Source organism: Glandiceps talaboti, chromosome 3, assembly GCF_964340395.1.
Source record: "Glandiceps talaboti chromosome 3, keGlaTala1.1, whole genome shotgun sequence".
In the NCBI taxonomy this organism is placed as follows: Eukaryota; Metazoa; Hemichordata; class Enteropneusta; family Spengelidae; genus Glandiceps; species Glandiceps talaboti.
Window position 1 is genome coordinate 17,428,883 of NC_135551.1, and position 13,365 is coordinate 17,442,247.

The 13,365-nt window shown below is 39.5% G+C and overlaps 2 protein-coding genes across 2 annotated transcripts; one reads left to right on the plus strand and one right to left on the minus strand.

Annotated features, from left to right (window-relative positions):
* Window positions 1-280: 280 nt before the first annotated feature.
* Window positions 281-2,257, minus strand: LOC144432560 (serine protease 23-like). Its single transcript, XM_078120800.1, has one exon. It carries the CDS (start codon window positions 2,047-2,049, stop codon window positions 904-906), a length of 1,146 nt encoding a protein of 381 aa, XP_077976926.1. The 5' UTR covers window positions 2,050-2,257; the 3' UTR covers window positions 281-903.
* Window positions 2,258-7,812: 5,555 nt separating this feature from the next.
* On the plus strand, window positions 7,813-9,679 carry LOC144433138 (galactosylceramide sulfotransferase-like). The gene is made up of 2 exons (XM_078121448.1): window positions 7,813-7,919; window positions 8,497-9,679. Exons 1-2 carry the CDS (start codon window positions 7,813-7,815, stop codon window positions 9,677-9,679), a joined length of 1,290 nt encoding a protein of 429 aa, XP_077977574.1.
* Window positions 9,680-13,365: the final 3,686 nt, after the last annotated feature.

Genomic DNA, 13,365 nt, shown 5'->3' on the forward strand with positions numbered 1-13,365 from the left:
CACACACACACAAAGCGGCCTTGTCACCTCAATATGATGTTCGCTGACACACACACACACACACACACACTGGATTTTATAGAGAATACCGTATTTCTTGTCAGAGTATTATTTTTTGTTGCGTCAGCCGGGGAAAAAAATGCTCTGGCTTGCGAGAACACGAAGGTTGAGTAACAAAATAACTCATAATAGAGGCCCCTGGATCTCTAAATGTATGCATATATGGAAATAAACTAAGGCTTGCTTCTATTAAGAAATATTAGAATTTAATCAAGTATGATTCGCGTATACAAAAGATGTCACATTTTAAAAAATCCTTCTCCAGACAACATGAATATTTCCCAATTTACCCTGTCTTGCCGAGAACAGCGAACTACCCTATATGAATGCAAATGAGATTCAGATGGTATGCGTGGCATAATACTTGTTTTCTTCATCAGACCGAGGCCTCACACAGGTATCCTCACCTTCACGGCCCGGGTACTGTATTCCATGTATATTGTCAACAGATTTGGAGATGATGGGTAAGGGTAAACGACGAAATTTGACAGACGGCACAAAATACTAATTACCTTTAACTTTTCTATAGAAGAACTACATAAATTTGGAGATGGTGTAGCATTTGTTTTCCTTTTCTAGTATTCCAGTGATTTTGATAATAATATATTCAAAATCGTATGGTCGAAAATAAAACTGCCACACAAACACACACAAAAAAACGTTATTAAAGTTATCGATAGCACCATTGTTCTGTTAGTTGAGGATAAATGTACTCAGTGAAAGATTCAATAATATACCAGGCTCTAGTTACCAGAACATCAAAATAAACATGATACAAAATTCCGACCGATATGGGTATACCTCCGGGAAAATGGCAGAAAGTTAAAATCTGACGGCGTAAACTTATTCATCTCCGCCACGGCAGCTGCTGAAATCTCCTTCTAGCCAAAAACAGATTTGCGCATATTTCAGAGGGGTTATCAAAACGGCTGCATTATATTCGCCCACTGCGTCGATGTCTTCTACCCAAACGTGGCCACTGAATACCGCCATAATTTTTCGTTTCCAGTCACGCTCCAAAGAATCCCAGAGTCGTATATATAAACCAGCACCGGCTGCCATTGGTTTGGAATCGCAGAAATGGTACACCATGTCGTTGTTGGAATCACCGACGGGACAGAAGCGGTACATTAAATCGGTCGAGTTGTCATCGTCGAAGGCGGAGAAATGCAGACGTCTACCAGGATAAATCAGTGATGGTCCGGTGATTCCAAAATCCATAAAGTCCTTGTCGTGTGGCCTCTTCAGACGGATAACAGCATAGTCGTACTCGGCCTCGGAGTCACGACCACGACGGCTCATCCAGCCTTGAGGAACTTTGATTTCCGACCCCCTGATCCAATAAAAATCTTTGTCTTCTTCGTTGACCTCATCATCAGAAGGTAGTGGCCCCTCTTCGAATGTTCTGTCACGGCGGAAGCCGATTTTCAGCTGTTTAGCACCTTTCACGTATTTTACTCCGTCATGTACGCATTGGGCGGCTGTTAGGACGTACTTTTGACTTATAAGTGTACCGGTACAGCCAGTTGACAGCTTGACAACAGCATTGAACGGATACTGACCCAAGTATTCCTTATCCGTCAGTAGAAATCTCGTATCGTATCCGTAAACTTCACGTTTTTGGCGCGATATTTCAGGAGTTTCTTCTTCGCTCTCTGGTTGACGTGCGTTGAACAAAGTAGATTTGTCCACACTGATCTCGGTCAAAACAACGCTGCCATTTTCGTACAAGGTTTCATATGAAACCATTTCATCAAGTCGGTCGCTTTCCATAAGACGCTGCATCTTCTCTGCCATACACTGTAAATTACAGTTAGTTTTCAACTTCTTGGGTACGACACCAGAGAAATCCGCCAAACCTCTGTCGATGACATTTTTAACTTTCAGGTTTGGAATGGAGGTGGACGGCCATTGGTCTTCCTCCTTGATCGCTGATACCCCAAGAACAGCTGGCAAGAAAGTACTCACGAATAGGACAGTGAACAACATTTCGACAATCTTCCTTTCAGAATAATACCTCAAAGAACTATCCAGAAGCGTTGCATGCCCCAACAAAGTTATCGTCCTCGTAGAACTGGAAACGCGGGGTGTCAATAGAAACTGACACGTCCCAAACTTGAAGCCTGACTTGCAGTAGTAGTGAATCTATCTGCAAATTCCAGCGTTGTAATTTGATTCTTCAGCTAGCTACTCATCGTGTCTGGCGTAGCCTCGTTCTCGCCAACTACTACGCCAACAGAAATGCAGATTTGGACATCTCCCATTCATTAGTCTGTAAACAATCTAACTGCGATAGTCTTCGAGCAGAGATTAATTTATGGCCATCATTGATATTTATAAGATGGAAGTTATGTTTGTCTTTTGACGCTTGCATGCTCAAATGACTTTAAATTGGTTCGCGAACAAGAGAGTCGTAGTCACGTTATGCAACGCAAGCTTTCAGTGAAAGCCTACAACACAAAAGTGTTATTATACTGGTCGTATACATAGGGTCGCTTTTCTTTTCCATCATGTGCATAAGTCTTTGGTCTCGCACAATGAAAGGGAAACGGCGAGAGCCATGCCAGCGGATATAAAACTCGACTTTAGACAAACTGTCTGTAAATTTAACTGTCTGAAACTGTCAGGACAGTAATGTTTTATACTGGGGCGATGTTTGACGCGTGAACTGGGCACTTCAAACATTGCATTGGAATGGTTGTTTAAGAGAAACTATACAATGTTATACCACGGAAGTATCACTGTATTATACTGTATGGTAATACACAGGGACGATGTGAAGTCTAATATACTTAAACACGTCTCTATCACTCAACCCGCCTTGTGTTTTTATCTATCTATCTATCTATCTATCTATCTGTCTGTCTGTCTGTCTGTCTGTCTGTCTGTCTGTCTGTCTGTCTGTCTGTCTGTCTGTCTGTCTGTCTGTCTGTCTGTCTGTCTGTCTGTCTGTCTGTCTGTCTGTCTGTCTGTCTGTCTGTCTGTCTATCTATCTATCTATCTATCTATCTATCTATCTATCTATCTATCTATCTATCTATCTATCTATCTATCTATCTATCTATCTATCTATCTATCTATCATCCAACAGGCATTGGAGGAGGAGAGCTTAGTGTTAATGTAGGAGGAACCCGGAGTAGACGGGGAAAACCTTCGTTGTATGGTAGAGTCAAACTGAATGACACTCTTCTTACTTACAGTGTGGTAATTTTAATCAAACCCTGAATGGGTTCGAACCCCGACCGCAGTGGACAGAGGCAAGTGGTGTAACCACTCGGCCACCGACAACCCTTTTACTGCCTCGTTTGTGTGTCTGTCTCTGCTCAGGTAATAATAATATTAGTTTTCATATTATACCACTTTTCAACATACTGTTCAAAACGCTTTTGCATTTATTACCCCCCCCCCCCCCGAATGGTACCTGGCATGGACCGATAGCGGCATAACGACGTTTAAACTCCACGGACTACGTGGGGAGCATCATGGTGCAATCCATTGCAGCCTCTATAAGTTGATCAGGATTACATCCTTCACATAACAAACACTATCCTACCAGGTCCTCAATTATAAAGCTGGGTTGACTGGGGCACAGTAGTGGTTCCGAAATCAATCTTGTTGACGCAAGGAATAGACTCTTAGAAACAAACGGCAGTGGTGAGATTCGACGGAAATAACCTAGCGTTAAGTCTGGGTTATTACAGCCCTCTACGGCGAGTCTTATCTGCCATCGCCGAAAGGGTATTATTTTTCGTTGCGTCAGTCGGGAAAAAATGCTCTGGCTTTTTAGAATGGACTTCATACTACAACCTATAAATTGCCAAATCGGACACGCCTAGCTAACCATTCAACTTATCCGATATCTCCACGTGGCGTACCAAAAGCTTTGAGTGTAGGATGTTTCAAACACTGGAAAGATACAATGTGGAAAATATTGTTTTGTCATACTGCAATATGGTAAGAAAATAGTAAAACATTGCAATAAAAAACAAGCATAAAATAAATCGCTACTCAAGAAAATGGTTAATCAACATCGATAAGTTTGAACTTATTTAAAGGAACGCAAGCGGCTGGGTTTACAATTTTTGAGGCGTAAAGGCAACATTTTCAAAATTAGCTATATTCACACCTATTCATATACAAACGAATGCTGTATAGCTTACGGATTCCACTACTACACTGCAAATTTAAAACCCATGTATGCCCCGGCCCACACATATACTCACGACATATTCCCGTGATCGTATAGCGCCATCACTGGTTTGTTTTTGTAATCTTTTGTTTCAAACACCCGACAATTTCTTGAAACCTGAGACAGTGTGGATGAATAATGTATAATAGCAATAAATTGTCAGAAGTATGACTGATAAACTTACTGATATTGTCGAACATATCCTATCTCGTCCCATGTGTTCAGTTTAGCGTCGTGTGTGTCCAAACATAAAACACTAGTATTCAGATCTAGAATGTATGTGTTCTATTCTTGTTCTGAACCGTGACTTACTTTGTGTTCAAAAACTGTTACAGTGTTCTGATGCGTCAACAGTGTTCTGGTTTATAAGATTTTGAACATATGTTGTAATTTTTGTACGTCTAGGATTTTCTAAGCGAACAAAAGTGAGGCTTATCTTTCCCTAGCTGCAGGCAGGCGTTTTCCATCTACACCGTCTTTGGTTTTAGAGAGGTTGCGATGCGTAATACATGCAGGATTGATGAAAATGACTTTCCTGGGTCTCCTAAGAAAAGCCTGATCAATAATTACATCGGGATGGGGGAAATCAGGTCCGAACTGTTGCGTAAAATGCGATCGTCTCTCGATTCCGTAGTGCTATAAACTGGCCCTATCCCTCATTTCCTTTCTCGAAAACATGCCCCCCTTCTATTATTAAGATATATCAAGAACAGGTGATAAAATACACTTAGACATACGAAAGACACAAGTCCCAGAATCATTATCGCTGCCCCCAACGTTGGAAGTTTTAAAGGCGACGATTCGCTATCCCCACTACTTTGTTTCTATTTATTTCACTAGAAATGTACAAAGGGTACATAACAGAAAAAAAGAGGATGAGGAAAAGCACATACATGTAAGCCAATAAGCAACAATGTCTGACATAAGTACTTCCAACTAATAATTACACTAATACTAAAAGAAAAAATAAAATAAAAGAAGAGCAAAATATTCCTGGTGAGGACCATGGATATAGTCCGCTAGGGACTAATCTAGTCCATAGTTCTAACTTATATTAATAAAAAATGTAATTATCTTTACAGTTACAGCGTACACTTATCAAATGAAGTGAAGTGCAAACAATACACTATGCACTGAAAATGAAAGCGGAAACAACAATGGAAGGCAGAAGACAGTCAATTTGCATTTCTGATCACCCGTGTTTGGATTTCAATGGCTGACCTCAAGGTCAGAACCCCAAAGACTAAATGGGCATTAGGTCAACAACTCCACAACATTATCACTAATATTTTACCCAACATCGTCGTAAACCACCGCCTCTTTTACGACACCGTCCAAACGCACCGCAGTGTCGCGGAATAAATAACAGTTCTGGTTTGCGAAAATTCTTCCTGTTTTACTCCTCTGAGACTCACGTGACTCCTCTCCACATGTCACAATTGACAATTAATTCACTACATGGTTGTCAACAGCGATTTGGTTGATATGGTCAATAAACCTAACTCTAGTATAACTCTAACTCTAGCCGTTGTGGCAGCAGTGGGATGTAGAACCGGTACGTGCATGGCAGCGGTGACATGCCAAAGATGGAGGTTCTATATATGGCCAAAATCACAAAATAGTAAAACCTAGATAGACAATAATATGAGTCAACGTAAAATGCGACTCTCCCCTAATCCCATTTTCTAAAATATGGCTATCCCCGATCGAGAAGCGACTTCATCCCCACACCCATTCCCCTCCCCGTGTAATGACTGATGGACCGTACGAAATGCTGTCAAGATAAAAACCAGTTTCGCCTATAATTCTCCAGTCATCATACAGTAACTGTTTGGTCAGAATTACATGAATCTGTTCAAATGTGTGTAATCTAATAACTGAAAAGAATGAAATTAAATGCAATTAGTCCTCACGGTCACAAACGAACTCATGCGTGTTGATGTCACCTAAGCTAAACCAAAGACAGTGGAGGGGAACTTACGCCCTCTTTCAGATCCAGCTTTTGTCTAGTTATTCATGATTACGTGCCCTCGGAAACACAACAAAGCTTTCTCTTTTAACGTCATCGTCGGGTGTTATGTAATGGCAGTACACTTCACCTGTGTACCTGCTGTCACGTTTCCTTCGATTCCCGTTCCTTATGAAGCTAGCTTGCAGACGTTTGAAACTACACGCCATGAATACGGTATGACAGGTAAGGTAATGTAATGAAGTATATTAGTTCCGACGAAGGTCTGTAGTCAAGCACCGACATTGAACTCAATTTTAGGTTTTCAGTTCGCTGTCGTCATTGTCGGTGTCGCCATTTTCCGTCACTCCATTATGCACAACATAATGCATTCATAATCGTAGCTTTACATTAGCAAGAATGTGCGCAGTGGATCTCGCTAGGGAGTTTGGACTCAAAACAGTCAATCGGATATAGGAATGGTGTTAGACTCAACCGATTCGGTAGTGTACAGACTATGGACACAGTTCTCTATAGTGGTCTGAGGTTGTACACATGTGCCACCATCGTCATGCTTATGCGACTTGTAATGACCAATGTCTGAGCAGGATTAGCATTTCGGTGTGAAAACAGTTATCTGGCAGAGCTTAAGTAAAAGGAACAAAAGAATACGGCAATCCTATCTAATCCGTACGGTTCCATTGATAAGACGCGAACCTGGGATTCAATCATGGGTCTTTATCCTTCGATCTGTAGTCATTGAAAGGCAACACATACACGACAGACAAGTAAGAAACCGTTTCTTACTTGTCTGTGCATAAACATATGTAGATTTGGACAACTTTGTCCTTACCAATCAAACATGTAAATTGAGAATTTATACATTTTGTAGGAAATAAGCATGTTTTATATATGTTGCAATAAAAATATCAGAAAACTCTTTGTGGGTGAATATGTGCTGTGAGGTGACACAGAACGCCAGGAATGTACAGTGCAGCACGATAGAATCGTCTCCTCGGCAAAGCCATCGCCTCCCGTTTATCTATTATGTAACTATACGTCATTCTTTACATTCACGTCAAAACTGAGATGTTCAGTAAATATTTACCATATTTTACAACAGCCGTATCGAATCGATTTATCGCAAATCGCATTCAAAACACTACAAAAGCGGAATACTTGTTGATAAAGATAAATACGACGATAGAGGACAAGTCTATTCGTGATTCCTCTCTATTGTAAGGGGCGCGATCAATTGTTCAATGTAGGATAAAAAACTAAATTCTTTTACTTTGGGGATGGGGGTGTTTCGGTGGTGGTGGTTGTGGTAGTGTTTTTTTTTGGTGGGGTCTGGCCATTTTAAATGCCATCCTACAAAATCGATTTTACTTTTAATCACAGATAAATATTACTCTGATGTACATGACGTATTATAATACCTACATTGTTTTTTTTCTCTCACCAATTACATTTACAGTGGTCGACTAAAAGGATTCACGTTATATCCTTACATTGTATTAATTATATATCACTTTTTTATTTAATTAAATAGAATGTAAACCAAAACCCAGATGACTTACGCCACCAACGGAGGAAAGAGGTATAACGGTACAATATGAAGATTATGCGTGGCTTTGTGGTTGTGAACTTGGCGGCTTTATGCTGTGTGGTTATATTTTTCATTTTAACATGGAAAGAATACGATGGCACGAAAGATTATCTGTAAGTTTTTCCAGTATATATTGTTGTTTGTATTTTGAAAAAAAAGATATTGTAATTGAAAATATCCACCATTATTACTTCTGCTTTACATGCCGGTAAACATACTATTATGGTATTCATTGGAAGAAGACGCAATGATGTGTGTGTGTGTGGGGGGGGGGGGTGGGGGGGGGGTGTGGTGGTGGTGGTGGTGATAATGGCAATGACGACGACGGCGGTGATGATGATGATAATGATGATGACGATGATGATGATGATGATGATAATGATAATGATGATGATGATGATGGTGATGATAATGATAATGATGATGGTGATGATGATAATGATAATGATGGTGATAATGATGATGATGATGATGACGATGATGATAGTGATGATGATGATATTATGATGATGACGACGACGACGACTGCTATTGATAATGGTGGTGGTCAGGGTTGTTGTTGTTATTGTTGTTGTTGTTGTTGTTGTTGAGAAAAGGTGATTGTGATGATAGTGTTTTCCCATCAAAGTATTTGTTGTAAAGCAATATTGGTTTATAATGTATCGTAAATGTCATGACTATTTCTTGCAGTATACGTACCAACAGAAAGTCTCTTCAGCAACACAATGTCATGTACATTCAGCCAACGAGCGCCATCTATAGTGAAAATAGGGAGAATAGTTGCTATCCTTGGAGAAAAATAGTATTCATCAAAACCCACAAGACAGCAAGTACAACGACAAACACGATAATTCAACGGTACGGCTATCTGCAGAATTTGACCTTTGTCCTGCCACGTCAAAGCCACATCTTCAGTGAAACACAACTATTTTCCCGCCAACAAGTTTTTCATTTCGAACGATGGACGTATGGTAAAGAGGCGCGCCCAGATTTCGACATCATGGCGGGCCATTTCAGATACAACAGACCAGAAATTGATAAAATCATACCAAGAGCAATGCACGTGACAATATTAAGAAATCCAGTCGATAAGTTTGAGTCGACATTTGGGTACTACGAAATGGCCAAACGATTAAACATACAACGGGCGCCAAATCCATTGGAGACCTTTATGAGGCGACCCATGTATTACATGACGCGTCCGCATTTTCATTTTCGAATGAAACTACAGCTGAGAAATGGTTTGATGTTTAGTCTCGGCTACCCTCTTCACAATGCCGAATCGGACGCCCTGATTCAATACAAAATAGACGAATTAGATCACCAGTTAGACTTAGTCATGCTAACAGAATACTACGACGAATCACTCATACTGTTGAAAGAACTTCTGTGTTGGGGTTTTGACGACATTTTGTACATTCCGAAGGGGTTCCGAAGTGAGAAACTTCGGAATTCGATATCTCCCGAAGTAGCGAAGGAGATCCGAGCCTGGAATAAGGCAGACGTGAAGCTTTATGACCATTTCAACAAAACCTTTTGGAGAAAAGTTGAAGAGTACGGACCAAATTTCCAGGAAGACTTGGCGCATTTCAGGAGAAGACAAGAGGAATTTGTTGACGAGTGTATTGACCCTGATAGAGTAAAAACAGTCATGGGAAAAGAAGACGCCCTGGTCCTTAGACCCAACGCGTCTGAACTTTGTCGTGTTTCATACTATCGCGTTTTCACCTTCGTCAACGATTTTAAACTTCGAGAAATGGACGAAAATAGTCTTAGATATCAAGAATATAAAGAAAAGGGTATTGAGGGGATTGGATTCGGTAAAGAATTTTACGAAACGGACTCAAGGCAGCGAAATGATGACCAACACTGACCGTACATAGCAAATTTTGGCCTAGTAGTCGACTCTTACCTTTGTGTGACACCATGGCAGTGCAATGTATACCAGGTACTATCTATTACATGTAATATAGTCGCGTTGAATCGTATTTCAAAAAAAAAAAATCTTAATATTCATAGTGTTTCTAATCACATCACAATCACATATACAATCACATATACCGTGACCTCTTCCAAGAACAAAGGTTTGCACTTTTAGTGGTTTCCAAACTTTAATTTGAAGAGATTTAAAATCCTTGTTTCGATTGAATATTTGTTTTATGTGTGTACATACCTCCAGGATCGCCCGGATGTAAAAAGAAAATGAATCTTGTGGGTCACACCGTACACAGGTCACGAAAGTGGCGAATTGCATACGCATTGGGAGATTATGGCATTTGGGGCTGAGAATTTTAGTGTTCACAATATCTCAGACCACTAAAAATCGTTAGTGGTCTGAGACAATATTTACTAAAGATTTGAGACGATTTAGTATAATTTGAATTGATATGTAAATTTAAATATGTGAGGGCATATTTTCGCGTTGATAAGGAAATCAAGAAAAGTTAAGATGAGTGCGCCCTCACTTTCATCGATACCTACTTTAAGCGAAGCTAGAATCCCATCCGAGATAACTTCTTCTATATGGTAGTGGCAAATAATTCACGTAATATGCCATTATTACTTCGCAGTTCATAAAGCTTGATGTTCACGACAACAAGTTAATGTACACCTTTTAGGGTTATATCACAGGGGCGTCTCTTTCATGGTGAGTGGGGACGAGGAAGGGTCACCGGTTGAGTACTCTCAAATAGAACTGATACATAAATAATTAATAAGGTGGGTAATTAAAACCAACAAAGAACAGGTTACAATTGATTTAGAAAAAACACCAGATTTTCAAATAATCACTTTATTACATGACACCTTGTAGGGAAAATATACTTCTAAAGAGTAAAAAAAAGTAAACTAACAAAAAAACAAATTTTGTAAATAAATAAATAAAGAACATGAACAATAAACAAAAACAACTATATCTAAACAAATATGACCAATTTCAAGCCCCTGTGGTTATATTGAATAGCAGGCAACTGGTCTTCTGAAATGATACACCAGAAAGAATCCACCGATTCACATTCAGGGTTCCCTATCATATTCTTACCGTTGGCTGCGCTGTAAGCGATAATACGTTAACAGTCGAAACGCGCTTCGAACTGGTAATCACTGAATCAGTATTCACCGTATCGTCGGTAAATGCCAGGACTGTCGGAAAGTTACATTCATATCACGTAGCAAAGGTGTATGACCCAAAATGTCATGACAGATGTACTTGGTTACACTTATCCTCTTTCTACGGGGGGTGGGGGGGGGGGGTGGGTTATTGATTTGTACACAAAAAATTACAAGTTGGGAAAGTAGAATTAAAATAATTCTTCTTCGTATGTAATCTAGTACAATCATAGTTTAGCATGGATGTAATTTTGACAGTGTTTTGACAATTTTACGCTACACGGACACATGCAGTTTTAACAGCGTTTCAGCGTTTCAGCTGCAATAATTGTAGCGTTGTTAATTTTTCAACTTGGAGTTGAATTTGAGCTTTAAATTAGTTTTTTGTTTAACTTTTTATCGTTCCGGAATTGCAATAAAAAGTAGTGCAATGAGTTTTCAAAAATCAAAGCTCAAAAAAAGTAGTACTATACTTAGTCTGCAATTAAGCCTCTTTTCTGAGTAGTTCAAACAAAATGACGGTATATTTGCTTGTGGTTTATTTTGTAATTATGGATATTTAAAAAAAAATCGTCTTTTTGGAGATTTTCACTATAAGTGAAAATGTCGACATCCTATAATTTTTTTTACATTCTCCAGTCAATCTTATCATTAATCTCTCATGTTTTACTGTTTTGTAAATTTGTTATGATTCATCGTGATACAGAATGTTGTAACGTAATTAAGGTAAACAAATAAACAAACGAACTACGAGAGGACCATACGTATGAGTGAATTCATGGGATGGAAGAACGTACGTCGTGTAAGATGTGCATGGTTTATCATTGTTTGAATTCTTGTCATTGTCGTCGTTCAAGGTGACTGCAAACGGGAAGGGTGAGGCCAAGCTTCTTTGATATTTAGGAGACCCAGGTGAATGATTTTCCCAACAATTCATGGCACCTCTTTAAAATAGAATTATAAAATTGGCAAACTGTCTTAGATTAGGCCTGTTGTATACTGGGGTTGGGCATTATGGGAAATAGACACTATTATTACGAACTTCTTTTTGTTCTCATAGCCAGCCTCAACATTGTTTGGCCATTGTTTCAAGATGTGTTAGCTCCTGTAAATTTCTCCAAACTTTGTTTATTTCCCATAAATGAATTAAGACTCATGACGTCAGACCCCACAATCTGTCCTACTCACATATGTCGCGTCTTGGCAAGGGGGTAGAGGAATGTGGATCTAAATGACAACATAATCAGGTAGCGAATGGAACTTTGATTTTAATATCTGTATACCGACCGTCGACTATATTAGGACCCTACTTCAGAGGGACACTCAACCGCAGTGACTAAACTCAGCGTGGGTGAATGATTAAAGGCGTACGGCACTTTGGGCTCTGGAGGGCCATTTCATGATTTCGCATCACATGTTTGCTCGGTTGCTAAGACACACCAAATTGTGAAATTCATTTTCACCCCGATTGTTCTGTCAGTGATCATCCCATGTACCATGCATGATGGGTCTCAGCAGACATAATTATAATTATTCATTGGATACAAACTGAATATTCATGACTATTTTACAGAGGGAGATAGGAAATATAAAGCAATATTTGTATTATGAAGGGGTACAAAACATCCATTAAAAGTAAAAATCGATTTTGTAGGATGAGAACTAAAATGGATCAAATCCCCCCACGCCACCTCCAAAGTAAAAGAATTTAGTTTTTTTTTTACCCTACATTGAGCTACAGACAAAAAATACTTGTCTGTGATTGAACTATTGATCTGGACCCTAAATATAGTGAAGAAATGAAATCTTACTTTGCTGTTCAGTTATTGTCAGTTTTCATAATTCTTACAACTCTAAAACTATTAAACGATCATTCGGTGATAATATTCGAATCTCACACAATATGTAAACGATGAAAATTATCTTTTACTCTCTATCAAAGACATGTTGAAGCAAAGTCTATGCACGAGTGTTCATTAAATAAATTACTTACAATTAAATAATATGTACTGTAGGTTGTATATTTGCTTATCAAATATTTTTAGACTCGAAACTCACACTCACTCACACCCACCCACCTCACTCACTCACTCACTCACTCACTCACTCACTCACTCACTCACCCACCCACCCACCCACCCACCCACCCACCCACCCACCCACCCACCCACCCACTCACTCACTCACTCACCCACCCACCCACCCACCCACCCACCCACCCACTCACTCACTCACTCACTCACTCACTCACTCACTCACTCACTCACTCACTCACTCACTCACTCACTCACCTACTCTCTCACTTATGCCACATGTCACGGCTAGAATTACATTTTACAATTTTATTCGGACGCAAAAAGACGACTGAAAGAAAAAAACACCAGCAAAAATCTGCATGTGACATGTATATAGGAATTGATCTAGTGATCTTGATTGGAGTTAATGTAGAAT

Excerpts from the sequence above, each read along its gene's own strand:
- LOC144433138 (XM_078121448.1), top strand. The coding sequence starts at position 7,813 with ATGAAGATTATGCGTGGCTTTGTGGTTGTGAACTTGGCGGCTTTATGC. Across the intron at positions 7,920-8,496 it reads GATGGCACGAAAGATTATCT|TATACGTACCAACAGAAAGT; the intron begins GTAAGTTTTTCC and ends TATTTCTTGCAG.
- LOC144432560 (XM_078120800.1), bottom strand. The coding sequence starts at position 2,049 with ATGTTGTTCACTGTCCTATTCGTGAGTACTTTCTTGCCAGCTGTTCTT.